Genomic DNA, 24,177 nt, shown 5'->3' with positions numbered 1-24,177 from the left:
TCTGGCCAAACACTATCCCACATCAGTTTTTGAGAATGACTGGAGAAAACCCAGAGAATCAATTCAGTAGGCTACATAGTATAGAGCACATTGAATCTGTGTCAGCTAATGGGTGAGACAGAGATACAACTGTGCTTGAGAAATTCATGAGTCTGTATGTAGCTACAGAGATTTTAAAAGCACAATAAATTTGCAGTCTGCCGCAGAAGTATAATCCATCATCAGCAATGATCAGCTACTTTCAAAACTAGCCAGTTCAAAAATGTGTGTGAGTTCTTAAGGGACCAAACTGCAGAGGTCATCAGTCCCTAGACTTACACACTACTTAAACTATCTTAAACTAACCTATGCTAAGAACAACACACACATCCATGCCTGAGGGAGGACTCGAACCTCCAGCAACAGGGGCCGCTCAGTCAGTGACATGGTGCCTCTAACTGCACGCCAACTAGCGTACTTCTAAAAAGAGACTTGCAGATGTATATCTGGAATCACCAGTAGCTGAGGTTTCACAGTGTGTGTCTGTATGAAACACACAGTTTTGGTTGTGAATCACAAAGCATGCTCAATCTGAAAGGCCATATGCATTAGCAACACTTAAGGAACCAATTTCCAGCCTTCCTCAGTAATATTAAGTATTATATTAAATTTATTCCCAATGTACCCCAGTTGTGCAGCTACTAAACAGACTTAGGAGCAAATGCTACTACGCATTCCACTCATGAAAAAGGAAACTTAAATCTCCCTTATGCTTAGCAATATCCAAGCCAGGTTAGTGACTGGTAATACCAGCATATGCATCAGACTAACATTCAGTTGGAGCTGTTATTTATTCAAATTACTGATAACAGTTGTGGAAACCTTGAGTACAACAAGAACATATTGGACATAATAATAAACAATTTACTTGTCCACCATCTTTTTTAGAAAATTATCATTTGAGAATTACCTGCAGGATGAAAGCAGTAGTGACAGAAAATATATTTCATGCCATTGCAATCGAGTAAATATTAACTTACTAACAGCAGATACACAGCATCTCTGTAGCATAAATGAGGTGGCAGCAATGTTTTTCAAAGTCTCAGCTATCTGTCTAATTTACTTGATCAGTTTTAGATGGAATAAACATGAATAGTATTAAGCGGTATAGCCAAAGTTTATTGTTAATTTGGCATACAGATTAAACTGCTGTGATTTCCCCAGCTTTCATTGATGTATACTGTGACATGTCCACATCCCTGAACGTCCTTCTTCCCAATGGAATCTAGAGAACACAATGACTGCATTAGTGAATGCAGTGGGATTAATTGTGTATTCAAATTAACACTTGTGCATGCCCAGAGCCCAGTATGAGGGGTGTACTGTACAAAGTAATAGAATAAGAAGTACTCATCATAACCTATTCCAAAAAAATTCCACATGTCCATATGGAGTAAAGTTTCATCTGGCAACTGACCACAAAACAGGAGTCATTTTCATATCCTCCAACATCACACAACAACAGAGCAATATTGACAAAGCTGGGTACTTTTTCCTCGGCATGTACAACTGTGAAATTTATTGCACATTGTGATGTAGCAGACCAGGAAACACTATAATGATGCAATTGATGGCAATACCGATCGTCATCCTGTTACACAGGTCACATACAAGACACGAATTTTGTAAATTACTGTTAACACTGACATACTTAATTTCACTTGAAAATTAGTTTTTAATAGTCATTATGCTTAAGTAGGTTTGCTTCCTGTTTTAAGATTATCTTTATTTTACATAAAAGTACTTTTACAGAAAATTCTAGAATATCAGTTTGTGGCATCGATAGGTCATATCGACCACACAAATTACAATCTTTGGAATATTAACTGCTCTGTCAAGCCGCCACATTTGATTCCATCTGCCTTTGTACTTCATGCAGTGTTCATGTGTATCAGTCTTTATGGTAAAATATATGTGTATATAGAAAACTTGGGAACTGTTTATTACATATATTACGATCCATATCCAGAACTCCCATTTTGTTGGCCCTGGACAAAAAAGTTCTATGTCTTCTGCAACTTCTGCACTGGTCATATAGAATCAACAGGTTTCACGTCTGACGCCACGGCTACATCACTGAACATTCTTTACGAAGATTCGGAGGACCAGTTCTTACAACCAGGCCAACACAACCTTCCACCATTGGTTATTTCACAGCCAACAGACAACGATCTACGATCTTCGACGAGGATAACCTCTACTTTAGCAACTCCACAACGACCAAGTGTTACACAGTTATCTCAAACAATGGACTCAGGCTTTGTTTTGCCAGATTACACACAACAACAAGTGGACAGTGAAGTGGACAATCTACTAAATAGTGTGACAATCAATCACTCACATGAAGTTCAAAGGGACTGAAATTCGCACACGTGCTTTGATCTTCTATGCACCCTGATGTCGGTTAAGGTAGTGCCGTGTGCAGTGCCGCCATTTGTTCAAAATGCACATGCAGTCAACTATTACCAAGCTATGCCAGCCTTGCCTTCCTCACAGATCAGTAAAATACATTTTATGCATCCAGTTCACCACAACAAACTACTGTATCGGCGGCCCAGTTTCACGACCATGTGGGTACGAGTGCACCCAACATAGCCTCTTCACCCAGCAACATTGTACTGTGACAGTGCAACCACTAACAGGGTTCACCAGTGTTTTATGGTCCCCCACAAAGGGTGCATGGCCAGTGTTCGGAAAACTCTCATTGTTGCCACTTTAAGCTCAAGGCCACCCCCCCCCCCTACCCCCCTCACCCATGGGGGGTCCTCGATTCTGACCGTACAACTGCTCGCTCCTTCCGCAGTACCGTCTGCATTTTCCGCGCCGGCCTTGCACGTCATTTCTGAGTTGGACAATGTCAGTGCTATTCCTACAATTTCCTGTCCAGTTTACAGGCCCTCATTACGTACTGCTCCCCTGTTCGCTCCCACGGTACTGACCGTGCCTGCCACGTCATGATTTTGGGTGTCTTCAGAGACATTACAACCATCCGTTGTTCCGAACGTGTGTGCTAGTAACGTTTCCGCTCTGGTGATGCTGGATCCCAGCATGAACTCTTGTGCAGCGAGACCGCAGGCCTTCCGAGACACACCAAAGCCACCTTTGTCTCCACCTCCAGGCTGCCTACTCGAGCTACCTCCCCTATATGAGGACAATCCAGTTTCATGGTTTGCACTGGTGGAGCACCTCTTCGAGGTGCATCAAGTGACTGATGACAACTCCAAGTTTCTATGTTTGGTCACACACTTTCACAACCATGCAGATTTAATTTGTGATCTCCTACTTTTGCCTCCAACACCACTGAGGTATGAGTTCACCAAGAAAACAATATTGGACCGACTTGCCTGCTCGCCACAGGAATTGATAATTAAGATTCTGTACGAGGAGCACCTGGGGGACCGCACTCCATCACAACTTTGGTGCCACCTCAGGTTATTCGTGAACACATGATGCCAAACATCACTCTGTGGGCGGTATGGTCTTTCCAGTTACCTACCGACCTACAGATACCCCTACTGCTGCACTCTTTTGAGTCTATTGGTTCTTGCCTATGCATCACAGATCAGCTGTATGTGCTCCTGTGCCAGAAACACCCAGCTCATCCCCTGTCGCTGTGTGACACTACACCTCCTGTTTACTTGCCATTTGCAGTCAGGGGCAGGGCCCATTCTGCTTCCATGCCTTCTATGCTGCCAGGCAGTACTCATTTGCTCTCTCCTCTTTCCGAGCACTCAAGACTCGCCCACACTCCATACGTCCTGGTTTACATCACAGAACATATCAACCCCATGCCAAACATAAACAATTTCACTCATATGTTATCAGGTGCCACAATCTTCAGTGTGACTGACTGCAAATGTGCTTACCACCAGTTCCTGTAGCACCGGAAGACATTCCAAAGACTGCGATCATCACACCACTCGGTTTGCTCCAGTACAGCTTCATGCCATTCGGTTTAAAGAATGCGGCACAAACATGACAACGTTTCATTGACTCAGTCTTACGATGATTCGAGTTCTGTTTCGCACACCTGGATGACATACTCATTTTCAGCAAATTGACTGAAGACAACGAAGATCATTTACCCCAGGTCCTCCAGACTTTGGCATCCAATGGTGTCGAGGTCAACAAAGAAAAATTCCAATTGCATCAGTCTTCTGTGACATTTTTGGGTTACACTGTCTCCACAGATGGAATACAGCCTCCCAAATCCCGCATGTAGGCTATCACATCTTTGCCACCCCCAGCTGTGTACAAAGAACTCAGAAGTTTCCTAGGTACTATAAATTACTAGCGCTGTCATGTACCTTCTGCCGCTGCAGTGCAGGCCCCGCTGATGGACTCCCTCTCTGGCAAACAAACTTCGGGCATTAAACCAGTCCATTGGACTGAACCCATGCTAGAGGCTTTCAGGGCTCTTAAAACTGCTTTAGCTCACACAGTCATACTCACCACCCTGATCCCTCTGCCGATTTGTTCATCACTACGGACAACAGCGACATCGCGTTTGGGGCAGTATTACAACAAAGCAGAGGTGACACAGTTTCACCACTTCATTTATTCTCCAAAAAACTGTCTACAGCACATAATAAATATTCCACATTCGATAGAGAGCTTCTGGCAGTGTATGAGGCCATCAAACATTTCCGCACTGACACTGAGGGCCATCTTTCTTCATTCTTACTGATCACAAACTGCTGGCAGATGCCTTCTGCAAACCACTGCTACAACTGTGGATGAAATAAACTTGAGTAGAATTCTGCTATGAATAGTCCAAATATTTTGTGAAGCACTACATGCCTCATCAGATGTTTATCACCATTTCCACCTATGGCACAAGTTTAACCACAACAGTAGTTTACGGTTTGTTTGTGGACAAAGAAAACTCATGACTGCTTCCCAACTTTACATTCAGCTTGGCACACTTACTGTAGTAAATGTGTAGTAGACTCTAAGAAGAGTGCTATATTTTAGGTATGTGCATCTATACATCTGTGGACCCCATAAGCATCAGTCAAGAAGAAAAGAAAAAGGGTGTGAATTTTTAAGGTCAAAAATATATCCTCTCCAGTCAATTAGGACTTTCTCAATCTCTATGGGGTGCACCACAGTTAGCATGGTTGCACAATATTGTGTCAAACTGGGGAGATGAGGCCTGATGTCGTTCAATCCTAGGCCACTTAAAAGTCAGTTCTGGTGGGTAACTTTAGGTTTGTTTGGGGAGTTCTCCCCATATTCATCTAGTTAGGAATGTCTATCCTAGGCAATACTTTACTCCAACAATCCAAAAAGTATAGTTTTCAAAACACATTTTATTCAACTTTAATTGTATCAGTCAACATTAAATATGTAAGATATGAAAATAACATGACCAGGTTTGAAGTTTTACAAGCAAACAAAGTTTTATATAAGGTGCCACCCAAAATATCCCAGAAAGTTATTGTAAAAATCAGGAAACTATACTTACATCCTAATGTCCTCTGTCACCTTCAAAGTAGTCACCTTTGGCATGTATGTAAAGATCCTAATATTGTTCCCATTTTTGGAAGCATTCCTGGAAGTCTGCAGGATGAAGGGTGTTCAGGATCTATTGCGATTCCACTTGTATGTCTTCAGCCGTGCCAAAACATTGCCTTTTCAGTGCAATTTTCACCTTCAAGAACAGATGGAAGTCACATAGGGCTAGATCTAGTGAGTAGAGTGGGTGGGGGCTATTGCCATGTTGTTTCTGGTCAGGAATTCCTTCATGGTGAGAGAGGTTTGCACTGGTGCATTGTCATAGTGTGCCAACCAGTCTTTCTTTTTCCACAACTCTGGCCAATTGCACCTAACATTTTCTGTCAGTTGCCTCAAAACCTCACAGCAAAGATGTCCATTGACAGTCTGACCATGTAGAAAGAACTCCTTATGCACAATTCCCTGAATGTTGAAAAAAATGATCAGTGTTTACTTCATGTTTCTGCAAACTTTATGAGCTTTTTTTCAGCCTTGGAGAAGAAGGCGTTTTCCATTTTGATGACTGCTGCTTCATTTCAGAGTCATAACTGTACACCCAAGGTTCATCATCTGTTACAACTCTGCATGAGAACTTTGGACACTCTTGAACTCTTTGTTGTAGTTCAATGCCCATCTGAATCCTGAGGTTTCATTGGTCAATGCCAAGAAGCTGAGGGACGAACTTTGCTGCAACTCATCTCACATTTAGTTCAACGGCTAGAATTCGTTGACATGTACCATGTAACAGCCCACATCTGTTAAAAACATCCTGAATTGTCTGCCTTCAGTCTTCATGAATCATGTCATGCACTTTCATGATTATTTCCAGTGTTATGCACATTGACCATCAACCAGAATATTTTTCATCTTCCACAGATTCTTGGCCTTCCATGAAGTGCTTTAACAACTCAAATGTTCTTTCTTGACTGAATGCAATCTCACCAAATGTCTCCATCAGCATTTGGTGGGTTTCAGCTGCAGTTTCCTTCAACTTGAAACAGAACTTAATGTAAATTAATTGTTACTTTATGTTGTACTTCTATGTCAGAAATCTATTGTAATGAAACTAAAGAAAATTCCATAAAATTAGATTATATGAACATATCTTTTTGGTTGTAGCTTCAATTTATACTATATATGAATACATTACAGTCCCTAACTCACTTTCAGAATGTCAGCATGGCTATTATGTGTTTTAGCTAAAAATGTATATCTCCAAAAGTATTGAAGTTATTAATTTGAATTTTAACAGCATGATTGTGTTATCCATAGCATTTGGTGTACTACGTATGAAAAAGATTGATTAATATTTAAAAGTACTTCTACAGGTTCACAGAGAATACTGTATATGTAACGTATTGCATGCAGCGTTAAGCAAGTATACAGTTAGCTCGGCCCAGTAGCCAGCATCAGCATGAATACCAATTCTGCTCTCCTCCCGGCTCCAAGGCGAACTACACTTTCAATGCAGGATGACAACTCGTAATAATTTGAAATGTTATGCTATGTCATATCACAGAGTTCTGAATGATTCACTATATTTTTGACAGCCAAAGGGGGATCCGATTTGATTTCATTCTCACGTTTTTGCTAGTGTGAAAACATTTAAATTTTCAGACATGATTCAGAAAGAATTCCTATTTCTCTATTAGAATATGCTAAGCTTTTTGAGTATGACGACAGGTGTATGGATAGAGAGTTTTTGTGCTGAATGCATTACAAATGTGAGTATGAAGTACACATAGCAATTGCTAGTGTATTTAGTTTTGGTTACCACAGCCTTCTATGTATTTTGTAAGGTAGTTTTAGAAAATATCGTTTGTTTCTCTGAGCATTCTGTTCCCCATTTTCATTGTTCTGTTTGTGGTTACCAGCATTGCCATCAGCATTGTATTGTCTGTATCTGTACTTTCTGTTGAGTGCTTTAAGTTTGTGGTTTTTGTTTTTCTATGCATCTGAGATCTGGGAGATTGATAGATATGGAAACCATAGGACACTGGAGGAGAGTTTTGATGTGGGTGAGGAAATGCCATGCTCATCTGTGGGGAGTATACAAATTGAGAGTACACTATAAACCATCAGGCCAATGGAGAAGAGATCAGATGTGAATGAGGAGATGGCTGGCACATCTGTTTGCCATACACAAAGTCAGAGTCCACTGGATGGAATTTTTGTGGTATTAGAAAACCACACATTGTTGTTAATCACCACGTGAGGGAAATAAAACACAATTTGAAAGACTGGAAGCCAAGATAAAATTTTGCATTCAGAAGCTTAATGGGCAGACTGCTGAAGTTGAGCACGAATTGCTTAAAAAAAACGAAAAAGATATGGACAGAAATCACCAACAGCCTGGATAAAGAGAGCAAAGAGTGTGAAATGAAGGTCAACAACTCAGAAATGAGATAAATGCAAAGATGACAGCCATGTCCATCTGTATGGATGAGGAAAGTAAATAGCCCAAGGAAACACAAACACAAGTGTCCGTCCTTGAGCAAGAAATGTCTGAAATGTGACAAGGTAATGTTCTTGTAATGCAGGTCATGTCAGCGAATTTGCAGACCAAATTCTTGACTCACGTGGTGGACATACCACTGGTCAAGTTTGGTCAAATGTGCAGTACCCAGTTGAAGGCATACTTAAAGAATTTAGTTGCCTATCTGCATGTGAAAGATGGAAGGTAATGCTTTCCTTGTTGCATGGCAGACTCCTGACCAGGAGTAGGCTGCCTGATCTGATGTAGAAATTTGCAGGAACAGTAGTTACAAGGATTTCTGCACTCAGTTTCTGGCAATATACTGTAACATGGCCACAAAGGTAAAAGCAAAGAGAGCATATATCAGGGACAGTATGTGTCGCACAGTCATGCCAATCCACGGCAACACATACTGCTCATTCTTTTGTTCTGTTGGGATACTTGAACAACAAAATGACAGGTGAGGAATTGTGTAGTGTGATATGCTCACATTTTCCTGCTCAGGTACAATGAGCACTCATCAGAGCACTGCCAAGAAAACAGTTCCTCGGTATTTTAATGTCTTTGGATGTCATTGAGGAATACGAGTGCCGAGGGATGGTACATGCTAACACAATGAGGGAAGAAAACAGGGTGTTACAAAGGTTTGTACCTCACAATGACAGGCAGAATTGGCACAATAACAGACAAAGGATAGAAGAAGGGAATAGACAAGAGCAAAATAGACACCATGGCCCACACTAGGGAGAACAGGGCAGGAATGAAGTGCTGCATATCTGGATTCTGGATCAGAAGTGACAGCATTTTCAACATGTTTTTACGTGATACTGGTAGAAATAGGCAGTAAATTAGCTCAGATACCAGTAAGAGGAATCTCACTAATTCCTGCTTTTGAAGCAAAAAGGATAAAGGTAGAAAATCAGGTATTGGTGTTGCTAAGCAATGGAAGAAGTGGCTTCCAGGTGAATTCAGTTGTCATCTGTGGGTTGGCACTCGATCTTCTAATTGCTGATGATATACTCTTGAGTAGAGTGGTGATCATCAACTGAAGCACTAAAACCATGGTAAATCTGTACAAAGATCTGGTTGCATGGGGTACAGATAGCAGTAAGGGCACAATTAATTTAGTACAATGCAAGGAGGCTGAGGAAAGTTCATAGGTGGGCCACAGTAGCTAGAAGGTGATTTGTTAGAGGACACATACATTCCAGATGAAGTGAGTATGCTATCCAAAAGTAGTGATGAGAATTCAATGAACACTGCCAACTAAAGAGAATCTTACAGACATGATGCGGCTGGTTGTGGGTTAGAGACCATTGCCCATGAGCCTTTAGGATTTAGACTGCCAGAGGCTGTTAATGAGTACATTCCCATGACACCCCAAGTCACCCATGTGACTACAGAAGACATGTTCCAAAAGGAACATAATAACATGCAGAGAGAGAGCACAGTCAAATGCCGTGACAATAAGGGCGCTGATATAATGACAAAATTTGAAGGTGAAGCCCACACAGCAACTAAGAGGCTCATGTGAAGCAGAGAATGTGAAAGAAATTGCAGAATGGCTGAGAAGCACTGTGATGTGCACCATGGAAGTACAAGTATAGTACTTGTATATGCCCATTAGCCATTAGTAGAAAATAATGCTGTTCCACCCACGATTGAAAAATTTGTGGAATCCAGGCAGTTTTCAGTGAACCGCAAGTGTTTCTGTGCATCAAAGTGGTGATGTAAATTGATCACAACTCACGCAGAAACAAGAAGCATGGTAGATGGCATCCTGTGTACAGACGATAAGACAGAAGTGCGTGTGGAGAATGCAGAGGCTGATCCAACTGGAATACTTAGAAAAAATATATAACGTGGCCTATAACTGAGCCAGGAGCGGAGAGAGGGAATGGAGAAAACAATCATGGAATTCAAGTGCACATTCTCATTCCTACTGGGAAGGTTTTAGAAAGTGGTCCACAAATTTAGAGTAATGTGTGATCAGCTACCAATAGGAAAAAGATACTCAGTGGCCTGGAAGCACACCAGGAAACAATACAGGGCATGAAGCCCAAATTAAAGGTTATGTTTCAAGTAATAATGGTAAATTTATCCTTTCTGCAGTAGAAGCACTAACAAGAGTAGCTGTCAGGAATTTCACCTCAGAAAATTGTCAAATGTACGGAGAGCATCATAGAATGAGGGTGGCAGAATGAAGCTCCTTTGGAAAATTCAGTGGAGTAGATGAAAATTTCATTAAATGACAATAGTGGCAGTGATAATGACAATGAAACTGACATTTCAAGAATCCATCTTAGCAACCTTAGCAACAAGAGTGATTTCAGAGGGTTTTTTTCCATTATCTCCTAGGAAATGGAGCACAGGAGATACAGCTGTGGTTTTGGTGGGCACAATTTATGTCATTAAGTAACTACATAACAAAATCATATCATTGAAAATTTTGAAATTTTAATCATCTCAGGAATTCAGTCAGTATCACTCAAATTAAATATTACTGTTTACAGTATAACTGCTGTAATATGGAGACCCTGTTATTAGTATTGCTTTTGTTCTTTCTAAACAGTAGAGGTAGGCCTATTTAAAATATGTTTCCCCACCATGATGAACACACTTAATCTTATTTTTTGTTGTGTTAGAATGAAGTAGGCAGATTAGAGAAATGAAATAGTTTTATTACAAACCTGTAGGATCTGTTTCTCATGTTGAAACCATATAGGCACCCGATTAGTAGTTGATGCATGAGTAGACCATTATTCATCATATTTAACTCAAATTATCTCACATTAGAGCTCTCTGACAGAGTTCTGGTTTCAAACTTATGAAAATGTGATGTAAGCTTAAGATTTCATTCACTTAATATATTCACCTAATTTCAGTAACAACCAAGTTTCCCACATGTTGAAAATTCAGAAACATTTGTAAACTGTCTTTATATCATCTCAATAATTTGTTGCCCCAGACAAAGTTAAAATTGAACATAGCATAACTCTTTCAGAAAATATTGACGCTTTTACTTATTTATAAAATGAATAGTTTGTTTGAGTGAGTTGAATGAAATGTAAGATTACGCATGTGTTCCATGTTCGATGTGGAACTGTATTCCATGCCTCTATGTGCTCCTGCTGAGGTGTCAGTCCTTAAGTATGGGCAGACTATAGTAGATGTACTGCACTTGTGTAACTCAATGTTTTCTTTATTTATTTATTTAACCTCATCTAATTAGAGGCATCAAGCCCTCTCTTACATTGGACTGGGATTTCGCACATACAGTACCTTGTTTACATCATAGTTTCCTAAAGAATAACAATTTTAATATGACAGATAATATTAAAATGATCTGAGTGTCTGAAATGGCAGTGTTGGTAAATAATACTGCCAGAGTTAGGACTACTGCAACTGCCACTAATAGTGATAGTAATGATAATTTAATAATAATAACAATAACAATAATGAGAGTGGTGGTATAAAAAGAATTTAAAGGTGTACAAGATAGACATTGTCAGATATGGCAAGTCCAGGGGAAAGGAAACTTAAGGAGATGCACCAGCTAAGAATACTGCAAAAAGATGAAGATCTAATTGAAAAGAAGAATGTACAAAGTAAAGAGCGCCTACAGGAACAATGGTAATCCTTATTGTTGCATTAGTAGGAATGTCATTTACTGTCTTGTGAGGCTGGAGATGTTATTCAGTTCTTTATTATAATGTGGGAGGCTGTTCCGGAGTTAGATTCCTGCTACTGAGAAGTATTTTGAAAAAGTGGCTGAACGATGAAGGGTGAATGTGTTTCTGCCATGTTGTTCAGATAAGAGTACTAAGTTTGAGGAAAGGTATGAGGGACAGTGTTCATTATAAGACAGTAGATGGTATGGAAATCTCTACGCTTGTCTGCATGCAGCCAGAACAGCTGTGCGTATCTGATGAATTATGACCAAAGAGCCGAACATCACAGATATTACAAACACGTAACAAGATATTACAAACACATAACCAGTTCCAGGCCCCATATACTTTCCTGAGAAAGATGTTATAGGATAACATTGCAGTAATCAGTAATTGGCCGTATACATGTTTGTACAAGTTTCTTTACAAGTACGAGAGGGAATAGCTTTTTATATTTTGGTAGGGCATGGAGAGATGCTGATACCATCTTGCACATTTTAGTTATTGCTCATTCCAATTTAGATTTTCATCTGCTATTACTTCTAGACTCTTTGCTGAATGAGAGAAGTTGATATTTGACCCATTTAAGGTTAAAGATGGTAGGGATTCCTGGTATCTCAGGCTAATGAGCTTACAATGACGAGTAAGTATTGCTTGGATTTTGGGTGGGTTGATGTGCCCATCTCGAAAGTGCACATGGGTTGGTACTGAAATTCTCTATACCTGTCTTCAGGTTTATTGATTTTGCACTTAGATACAAGTGGAGGTTTTTGGTGTACATGAGGTATTTGCAGTAGGATAAAAGAGATGACACATCATAAACATACAATGAAAAGAGTATAGGATCTAATGCCAAAGCCTGGGGGATGCCTGATACTGTTTGCCTCCCTTGTGACTTTATAGTGCTGGACATAACACATTGCTGGTGAGATGCCAGCTATAAGCTAAACCATTGCACTGTACTTGGCAAGAAATTTAGGCTGCTAAGTTTGGCAAGTAAAATGTCAAAGTCAGCAGTGTAAAGCCTTTGTTGAAATCTAAGAAGCACACGGTAGTTGCCTCTAATGCATCCACAGCAAGCTTCAGGTCATCTGTTACCTTTATTAAGGCAGATTTTGTGCTGTGATGTTTACAGAAACCTAATTAGTATTTGTGTTGTAGGTTTTTTGTAGTTAGTAAGCCTTGGACAGTGCAGGAAGAATGCAAATAGGCTGGTAATTAGAGGCTGCTGCGGCAACATCCTTTTTAGATAGTGGCTTACCTAATCACTGTTTCCAGGCCTCAGGGAAAATGATTTTGGTTAAGGAGTGGTTGACGACATCAGTTATGGTGGGCAGTAATGGGTCAATAATAAGCTTCATCATATGGAGTGTGGGGCCAACATGTTTAGTAGATGCTGATCTCATATGAATGATGGCATTTTTCAAGATACTGCAGGACCCATGCTTTAGATAGATTTTTTTGTGGCTACAGTCATTTACCCCCCTTGAAGTAATCAATAGTATCTCTTTCATTTGTCATACAGTTTGATGGTAGGTAATGTGAAGTACTGGTTCAATTCTTTGTCCAGGGAAATGGGATCAGCCTGCAGCTTTCACTTTGATTAGACCAAGGTCACACAGGTGTCTATTTCTGTTGTCAGTTAATGTATGGACAAGCTTCAGTTTTCTTTTCCCGTAGCTTGAGTAACTCTACCTCACCTCTGCTTGTAAGCAATGTGATTTTCAGGCATGTGGCATAGTTTGTATGCCTGATGTACAGTATCGCTGAGATTCATGAGCTGTTTTAGTTCTTCAGTTAGCCAAGGTGCAGGTTTCTTTCTTAATTTTCCAGTCTTTAGGGGAATATATTTGTCACAGACTTGTGTGAGTTTGTTAGTAAACCCATGAAGCTTTTTGTTTATGCCTGAGAAAGGAATAGAAGATGTCCCCAGACTGTTTCTTGCACTTCAGTTGTAATTTCAAATAAATTAATGCATTTGAAGCCTCAGTATGCAGCAGCTGCAGTTTCTTTCTGGGATGTTATAGTGAGTACATCATGAAAATCGTGTAATGGATGGACATGCCAGATGCAGTTATTTGAGGGGTAAAAATTACTCTGTTTGAGAAGTTCATTGCAAGTATATCTAGGAGAACATGAGTGCTGTTCATGCAATGGTGTGGCATCATGAGATATTATGCAGTTGCGGCTGTTTCAAATCTGCATCACCGGTACAGCAGTGAAGGCTGAGCAACTCCTTGGTGGTGCTGCAGACCATGACATAAGCACCATTGCAAGGAGAGTGTGTTGCAGCACCACACATTGTCACATCATTTGAGCCAAGGAGACAAGGACTCTGGTGTTGGAGAGCAAGTGGGCAACAAGCAGTTGTCAGATGCCTGTAGAGGATTTGACTGCATGCTGTGGCTGCCATAATATGGCAGCTGCAACAAGGAGGAGAGAGCTTATCAAATACTTACTGTGGCTAAGTGCAGTTCACTTCAGGGCTAACTGGCTGGTCTTTTCCCCAAACAGAACCTGGAGGCAGCGAAATAGGGAAGTACATCATAAGATGGAGCTGTTCTCTGCCAGTTGGGTGTCAACTGATCATATAATGAGTCAGTTGTCAGCTGTTTTATGTAGTGAGCATAATTCAGTCTGATTGGCACATTATATAAATGGCAGTCACTGTTTGATTTGTGACCACATGTGTGAACCGTACAGATGCAATAGCCAAGTTTGTGTATCACCAGTGCATTTCGTCCCCTTTCAGTTTGAAGTCATCTGACTTTTCACTCATTTTTATGTAACAAACATGCACCTTATTTAACTGCCAAGCTTTACCTCAATTTTGAGAAAGGTTGTCTAGTGCAGTGGCTGCATCAATAAATGTTTTGACTGCCTGCGCATTTCTACTGAGCTTCCATTTTATATGTTCCTGCATGGGCAGACGTTGTTTATCTAGATTATTATATATTTCCTTTTAAAATTACTGTGTATTTCATTTTAAAATTTTAAGTAGGATTTTCTCCTTGCTCAATTGACAAGAAAGGCTGAACTCATCTAGTAGATTTTCAAGAAGTGCTTGGTTCAAATGATGACAATGTGTAATGCTGCAACACTCTCTTCAATTGGCCAGTCTTCTGTTTCTGATTTAAATTACTGAAGAATTTGTGAGCAAGTTATTATAGAATATTTAACATGTTTGCTTAAGGTTATGGTGTTGTGTTGGTATTCTTTTGTAAATGCCTTGCACAAATAGATTCAATTCTGACTCTTCTATTATATTTCAGAAATTATCATGTCAAGTTTGATATGAATTATTCAATTATTTCAGTTATTTGTTACTATGGTTTTAATTTCAATTGATGTTAATAGTGAATAGTGGATGACAAACCAATCTCGACACTAAAATTAACATCCCAATCTCAACCAATGCACCACAAGACATACCAACATGAGACATATGTGCCAGTTACACAGAGAAGGGTTTTTTATCATTAGGTACTGAAAATGACATGGGTGCAGAACTTAAGAAGACTGGCCAGTTGAAGAGAGTGTTGCAGCACTACACATTGTCATCATTTGAACCAAGCACCTCATGAAAATCTACTATATGAGTTCAGCTTTTTCTGTTTATTTATGTGATGATATAGATTCTCTGTCAGTTTCCCTTGTTGAATACTTCCTATCCTAAGTCACACATAATATGTATTGTGTATCAGTTACATGTGTGAAGGCATTTTGTTGATGAAAACAAAACCTATATGAGTATCGCATTTTGAGTGTCATGTCTCACATAGGTTAACTCTTACATAGAAGATAACAGCAACCGACCACTTCTTATGGTGCTATTTATTTATTTAAATAGTACTGTTACCACTTTTGAACTAACAGGTTGTAATGGATCTGGGAGACGTTTTTTTTTTTTTTACCGTATTTGTTGATACCGAATTTAAATGTTTTCTTATATTTTTGTCAGGATTTATTATAATTTGTCTTATTATATGTTAAATTACTTCTGTTTTTGAGAGTAAAAGCATATTGATTACTATTAGAAAATGTATCGAAGAATAGCAAAGAGACTGATTACAACTGGAAGATTGTGTGTGGTGCAAAACATCTTTGACGTTGGAGTCGTCTTTGACTGTAGTAGTCTGCAGCTAACTGTTGGTGTGTGTTGAGCATGGTGTTGACGGAAGAACAATTTGAAGTATGTTACTATTATTTTTGTATTAACTAAAAAGAAGAAATTACATTTGAAGAAACTGTATTTGAAACACCAAAATGAGAGAAACACGTTGAACCACGTCAATTCTGCAACTAACAAAGATGCATTGTGGAATCATTCTCAGACAACTGAAGCCAAGACTATATCGCCGTATAAACGTTTAATGGAAAAGGTACTGTCACGAAATATGGCAAATTTAAGTAAATAAGAAAAAATAGTGATCATATTTTCAATTTGTGTCTTTGCCGCATTTCAATTGTGGGCGTCAGCCGGGATGTCGTGTTCACGAGATTTTCAACAGTGCTACGAGGAAGAAAATTTTTGTGTGTTAATACCAGTTTCTTCAGAATGTGTGTTACAGTGTTTGTATTCATCGGGAAGTGAAAGTTTTGATGAAGAAATGTTTCGGCGAAAAATATAATTTTCGACAGAAGAAAATACTTCAAGAATTTTGGCCAACAATCACATAGATGGAAAACGTGGTTTTGCAACAGTAGAAGAGTGTTCCAGATAAGTCACGAAACCATCGTATTTTGTTAAAACAATCTTTTTATCTTGTTCTGTATTGTTGTGTATAAATTTTTGTTCTTCACAATGACTTATGAGATTTTCGAGAGTATTGTGCCTAAAGTAGAAAGTAGTAATTTAATAGACTTCGAACATCAGGACAGGTCAAATGAAAGTGAAAGAACCGATAAGTTTGATTTAAAAAGTTTTCTTGTAAATTTCACGAAAGAAATTAAACAAACACTTGACGACAATAAGACTTACTGGGATGAAAAAATTGATAACATTTTGTTGCAAGTGCAAGCAGTCAATACCCAAGTGGGTGATCTTTCGAACAGAGTTGACAATGCTGAGGAAAAAATTGAATCTGTGGAAGCAAAAGTAAATGAAATTGATGCTAAATTGAGCGGTGAAATTAATACTGTAAAAAATGAGTTACTGGCAGATAGGGAAATAAATTTAATTGATTTTAATGACATTAAAGGGGAAATTAAAAATTTGGATGAGAATACAAAAGTTTTAGTAAAAAATGTAGAACAAAAAACTGACAATCGTTTGGTTACTCTAGAAGAAAAAGTAGAATGCAATGATTTAGAAAACAAAAAATCTGTCAAAGAACTTAGCGAAAAAATTGAAAGTTTTAACATTGAATTTCAAAGCAAAAATTACAATTTCAACACATGTAATCTTGTATCTAATATGCCAGTGAAGCACTTTTCGGTAGATGGACCCTTACATCCCGTTGATTTTATGCAGTATTGTAAAGATTGTTTTTTACCTCACTCACCAGATGAAATAAAAATTAAATTTGTGAAAAAATTCTTGGAAGGGGAAGCTTTGACTTGGGCAAACCAGATTGTAACTATGGGGATGACATTTTCAGAATTTGAATCAAAATTTCTGGAAAATTTTTGGGATGATCTTAAACAAACTAGAATCAAAAGTGAATTTTTGAATGGGCGAAACTATAGAGAATCAGATGGGAGCATGAAACAATTTTGCAAAAGTGAACTTCAAAAACTTATTCATTTAACAAAACCTTTGGCTGACTTCATCAAAATTGATACCTTAAAGAGAAGATTGCCATCAGCAATGCAGTTGAATTTAGTTCAATGTCCTGATAGTAATGTAGAGCAGTTTCTCAATTATATTGAAAAGTTGGATAGGGTAACAACAACAACACACAGTGGGTTTACTCAGAAAGGTAACGGTCAAAATTGGGGAAATGATAACTTTCAAAAAAGGGAACAAAACAATTATCATGGTGTTAGTCAAAATTCAGGGGGATATAACAATTTTCAGAAGAAGGACCATAATTTTTATCCAAAACAAGAACATGATTTTCGCGGTAATAATCAACAAAGTAGAGAACACTTTAGGGATCAAAATCACAGAAATTTTGATAGAGGTCAATATGATAGAAACTATCGACAATCAGGTAATGTTTGGCAAAGGAATGGGAACAGAAATGTGGATCAGAGGCATTGGCAGAACCACAATCAGCAGTTCAAACAGGAACAAGTTGTAATTCAGGAAACAAAAAACGAGTAGACGCCCCCTTGTAGGTCCGCAAGGTTGAGGCAGAAGGTGAGCATGATGAAAGGACCAATGGATGTGACTATCATAAACCCAAACATGACAGTTCCAAACCTAAGCTATCACATGAGGTTATTAGTTGTTACTTATTGAAAAAATTTCAAGAGGAAAATAATATTGATAAAAATAAAATTTTCAGTACACAAGAACATACAGTAGATAAAAGTAATTGTGATCCATTTAATTTAACAGAATTTTACACTTGGGCAGAAAAGAACAACATTTTGTCAGATGATGTGATTTGTAGTAGTTCAGAGATGTGTGTGAATGAAAGAGAGAATGCATGCTGTGAGAATGAAAATATTGGTGAAAGGGATCTGGTACCTTTAGAAAGGGGAAATAATATTTTGGGGGATAATTTGAATGTGTATGACTTGAATATGTATAATGATAATGATGTTGTTGATAAAGTTGATAATGATGGTGGTGGTATTGATGATGATGTTGAGGAAAGGTATTTCATTAGTTTAAATAGGGAGTTGGGTATACACATGATTGAAAATGGATTAAATAGTGAGAATATTATAGAAATTCCCAGGGATGTTACCAGGATGAATAAAGCTCACAAGATGGATGTATGTGAAAGTGTGAATTTTGATGTTGTTGGTAAAGGATCTGACTACACAAATAACGGTGCCACATGTATAACTTGTAGCCTAAGTGAAACTTTTACAGATACTAATGACACACACACATTTCTTATGAATATATGGCTGAACAGTGAAACTATTTCTTTTGACAAGAACTTTAGAAAGATGCTTATTAATGTATGTGAAACTGTATGTCCTGAGTGGTGGAAAAAGATGAGATATTTTATTTTTGAAAAGCTGAAGGATAAGTACTTCAATAGTATACAATGTGATTTGGATGAAAATTCTTGGCTATTTGAGATAATAGAGAGTACTAATGATAATTTTGTGTCTTGTGCAAATTTTATAACTGTGACAAATAATACATGTAATGATATACCATATGATTCTGATAAGTATAGGTTTGGGGAAATTGAAAGTGATTTGTTACATGAGGATACAGGTTCTGAGAAAAGTGATCAATTTTGTAGTCCTTATATAAAAGTTCAAATTGGGTCATGGATTGGTAAATGTTTAATTGATACAGGAAGTGAGATCTCGGGAATATCTGAAAGGTTAAGCAAGAAATTGAAAGTGGGGAAAGATTTTGTTGAAATGCCAGTTGTTGGGGTAAAGATAAAAGGTGCTACTGGGAAGAGCAGTAAATTGGTAAAAAGTCAGGCTTTAGTGACATTTTTAATTGAAGGCAAATTGTTCACACATGGATGTTTTGTAATTCAGGAATTTAATGAGGATTTTCTTTTGGGTATGAATTGGATAGTAAAAGTAAATACAGCATTTGATTGGGTTGGAAGAAAACTTTTGATAGAAACTAGTGAAAGGGAATACATTCAGACAAATTTTGTGAACTCACTTGGTGATCAGAGTAATGGAAATTTTGACAGTATCAATTTACTAAAAGAAAATAGATTGGAGAATACTGAAACTCATAGATCTGATACTGATGAAGTTGAATTTGGGAATTTAGTAAATTTGAAAATTTCAGAAACACAAAATTTATCTGGGGAGCAAAAACAACAGTTAGAAAATCTGCTGTGGGAATACAGTGATGTTTTCAGTGACATACCTGGTAGGGTAAACGGTTATCAGTGTGAGCTTCAGGTAAAATCTCATGAACCATTTTTCATAAAACCATACAGTATTGCAATATCAAAAAGACCTGCTGTTGAGAAAGAGCTGAAAAAGATGGAAGGATGTAATATAATAGAAAGGAGTATCAGTGCATATAATAATCCTCTAGTAGTAGTTTCGAAAAAAGATGGTGGAGTAAGATTGGTTTTGGACTCTAGACACTTAAACAAAATTTTGTTCAGACAGACAGACCATCCCGAAAACATTGATGAGTTACTCTATAAATTTACAAATATAAAATATATGTCAAGTTTGGATCTAACTTCGGGTTTTCATCAGGTACCACTTTCGGTTAATTCTAGGAAATATACTGCTTTCTTGTACAATGGTAAGAGTTACCAATATTGTGTTGTGCCATTTGGGTTAAATTCTTCTGTTTCTGAATTTATAAGAGCTTTGGATCATGTACTGGGGCAAGAACTTGCATCTAAACTGATAATTTATGTAGATGACATTTTGGTTACAGGACAAAATTGGGAGGAACATTTTTTGATTTTGAAGTCAGTTTGTGAAAAACTTAGAAAAGGGGGGATGACATTGAAGTTAGAAAAATGTAAATTTGCAGTTTCTGAATTAAAATTTTTGGGTCATGTTGTCACAGATAAGGGAATTTTGCCAGATCCAGAAAAAATTAAAGCAATTTCAGAAATTCCTATTCCTAAGACTAAAAAAAAACAATTAAAGTCGTTCTTTGGGTTATGCGGTTATTACCGAAAACATATAAGTGATCAGAGTCTGAATGCACCATGTTTAAGTCAGTTACTTAAGAAAAACACTGTTTGGGTTTGGGATAAAAGTTGTCAGGAAGAGTTTGATAAAATTAAGCAAGAGTTGAGGAAGCAACACTTATTACACAGACCTGATTTTAATTTACCATTTTGTTTGAACACTGATAGCAGTAATTATGGACTTGGAGCAGAGTTATTTCAAGAAAGAGTAGAGAATGGGGTTAAGATACATTGTACCATAGCATTTGCAAGTGGGGATCTTGTTCTGGTCAAATCTCATGAAAAATCAAAAATGTTAACTTCAGAAATTAAAAAATTCTTTGATATCTATATTGGGCCTTTTGAAGTCATAGAAAATCCACACCCTAATGCTTATCGTTTGGTGTATCCTAAGTCAAAGAAATTATTTGGTCTCAGGAATGTTGTCTCTTTAAAACTGTATAAACAGAAATCATAATTTCAAAATTTAAATAACCTATTATCATCTAAAACAAAAGTCCTCCACTGGAATATGCTTGTTAGAACAAAACTGCCTGTACAACCAAGTATGTATATTTGTATGTATAAAGTAATAATTTGAAGTCACATGTTAATTGAAACTGATGAAAAAACATAGTTGTAACAAAGAATGAGAGAAAGATTTATTTTTACTTTTTTAAAAAAAAAAAAAAAAAGTCTCCATAGTGAGCATTTCTGAATTTTTCTAATTTTTGGGAGCCAAGTCTTCCTGTGGGTGAAGGCATGCATGTGAGGACATGCATGCAAAGGTATAAGTTTCAAAACCAATTTTAGATAAAGCCTCATGATATATGAGCAGTTTATTGTTGTTTATACTGATGTTGTGGGGAGCAAAAGTACTCTTCACAAGAATGTGATTTGTAGTAATATTGTAGTAGAGAGGCAAGTGTACATAAATGATTGCAAAAAAAATTAGATAATACTGATGTATCTTTAGCTGTACTAAAAGAAGAAAATCATATCAAAAAAAAAAAAAATACAAAATAAAAAAAAAACATGAGTAAAAAAAATTAAAAAGAAAATCATAAGCAAAAGAAAAATATACAAAAACAAAAAAAAACATGACTAATAAAAAAAATATAAAAAATAAAAAAAATCAGAAGTTTTATATATATAAGGCAAATATAGAGAAAAACACATTACACTATATATGTCCAGTATCGTTTTTACTGTACAATATGTAAGCATAATGAAATTAACATTGATATAAAAAAAAAAAAATTTTTTTTTGAAACTTATTGTAGGAAATGAGTTTTGCCTTTCTATTATTTTCAATCTGTATGCTGTATGTTAGAATATTTCTCATGTATGTTTTATACCATGTATATTTGTCATGTCAAATAATTTCTTTACTTGAATTTTTGTGTATGAGATTGATGGGGAAGTATCATTGCAACAACAGCCAGTAACAAGTCCACAGATTCAAAGAGTCCAAATTTGGTAGAGGTTGTCAGACTGCATCATTAATGTATTAATTGTGTAATACAGATCCATTACTGAGTGTGGTCGGGATTTTGTTGTATATGTCCATAACAACAAAAGCCCTGGGGAGCAGTTGTAATGGATCTGGGAGACGTTATTTTTTTTTACCGTATTTGTTGATACCGAATTTAAATGTTTTCTTATATTTTTGTCAGGATTTATTATAATTTGTCTTATTATATGTTAAATTACTTCTGTTTTTGAGAGTAAAAGCATATTGATTACTATTAGAAAATGTATCGAAGAATAGCAAAGAGACTGATTACAACTGGAAGATTGTGTGTGGTGCAAAACATCTTTGACGTTGGAGTCGTCTTTGACTGTAGTAGTCTGCAGCTAACTGTTGGTGTGTGTTGAGCATGGTGTTGACCGAAGAACATTGTGAAGGTCGCCGTCATAAATAATTTTGAAGTATGTTACTATTATTTTTGTATTAACTAAAAAGAAGAAATTACATTTGAAGAAACTGTATTTGAAACACCAAAATGAGAGAAACACGTTGAACCACGTCAATTCTGCAACTAACAAAGATGCATTGTGGAATCATTCTCAGACAACTGAAGCCAAGACTATATCGCCGTATAAACGTTTAATGGAAAAGGTACTGTCACGAAATATGGCAAATTTAAGTAAATAAGAAAAAATAGTGATCATATTTTCAATTTGTGTCTTTGCCGCATTTCAAGGTTCATCTTCAGATGGCTAGTTCATGTAAAATGTATCTTAATGTGAACTAGCCATCTTATGTTGAACCGCTCACTTTGAAACTGGTAATGGCACCATTTAAATGAATAATTACCAATGTAAAAAGTGGCTGGTTGCTGTTATCTCTGTGTAAGAGTCAGCCTGTATTTTGCACACAGACAAAGTAGCATGACAGGTCTCAGTTTCCATGATTTCACCATAATGATCAGAATTCACATTCTTATTTTTGGAAAGGGAGTTAATGAACACAGTGATTTTTCAGTTTTGTAATAAAGTTCAAATCCAATATTAATGTCTGAGTCTAGTCTTTCGCTGTGATACAAATGCACCAGTTTCTTGATGCTTTCTGATATAAGAAAGGTATCACATTTCATCACCTATGACAATCCTGTCCAAGAACTCAAAGCTATCATCACAACATCACTGGAGAGACAACATTCTTTAACTCTCACTTGCCACATATTTTTTCAAACAATATTAAAACATTTTGTGGCAATTTTTTGTAGCAAAGACGGAAATTCCTCCAGTATATAGCTGCCAAATTTTTAAACTAGAATATTGATTCTCCAAAGACTTGCTGCAACTTCAGAAGGTTTATTGATGAGAGATGGCTGGCCAACGTTGCTTCATTTTGCTTATCTTCATCTGCCTAATATACTTGGTAGATTTTATAATTAATTTTGTTCCAAAGTATCTTCTGTGTAGTGAAACATTGAGATCTAGCGTAATAGGTGGCAGGGAAATAAATATAAACTGACACTTTCAGCCACATCAGTGGTGAGTGTGCAAGTGATGAGGATGTACTAAGAGTAGCATCCAAGATCTCTCATACCTATGTATTTATCTACTGCAATGTATGACATCATATGTTTTATTATTGTAACGTATTTATGGTACTTTTTAGGTAATCCTAATATTCGAACTCTGATAAATAGGTGAACACATTTATTTAGCTACTCCAATGTTGTGCATTTTAATAAAAGATTTATAGGTCTTTATTGTCAATGAAGATTATGTTAATTAAGGTTTCCAACTTTTGCAGTTCACAGATGTAAAATCCCCCTTGTGGTGTACCCAGCAGCAGTCAAAACTCAGGATCAATACCAGTACATTACATGGTGTAAATGAAATGAAGAGAACAGCCAGAAGACATCTTACAAGGATGAGGTTGTGCTGCATTTTATTGAGACACATGGAAATCCGTGTGTTCGGGATATCATTTCCCTTGTTAAATAAGAAATTTGTGCAGCTATTATGAGAGACTGTAATATTGATTAATTTACAATTGATTACTAGCAAGCATATGAAAAAAATAAATGCAGGCAATTGAATTGTGTTTAAGGCTAGTGATATTTAATACAGTTCTTGAAAAAAATCATATTTGAAATGATGGTGTGAAAGAAAAAATCCCTTTATTTACATCTGTAAAATTAATTATTTAGTAATGTAATAGAGGGAAACATTCCACGTGGGAAAAATATATCTAAAAAGAAAGATGATGAGACTTACCAAACAAAAGCGCTGGCAG

General features: G+C 37.1%; 1 protein-coding gene across 2 annotated transcripts in view; it reads left to right on the top strand.

The window, feature by feature from the left end:
* LOC126091856 (parathyroid hormone/parathyroid hormone-related peptide receptor-like) overlaps nt 1-23,968 on the top strand; it is a 453,641-nt gene extending 429,673 nt beyond the window's left edge. For both annotated transcript variants that reach the window (XM_049907147.1, XM_049907130.1), the window contains one exon: nt 23,692-23,968. In XM_049907147.1, coding sequence (XP_049763104.1) covers nt 23,692-23,777 — 86 coding nt within the window. In that variant the 3' untranslated portion in view covers nt 23,778-23,968. The remainder of the gene's footprint in view (nt 1-23,691) is intronic.
* The last annotated feature ends 209 nt before the right edge of the window (nt 23,969-24,177 follow it).

The sequence above is a fragment of the Schistocerca cancellata genome, chromosome 1 (genome assembly GCF_023864275.1).
Source record: "Schistocerca cancellata isolate TAMUIC-IGC-003103 chromosome 1, iqSchCanc2.1, whole genome shotgun sequence".
Taxonomy (NCBI): domain Eukaryota; kingdom Metazoa; phylum Arthropoda; class Insecta; order Orthoptera; family Acrididae; genus Schistocerca; species Schistocerca cancellata.
This window is presented reverse-complemented; position numbering and strand designations above follow the sequence as displayed.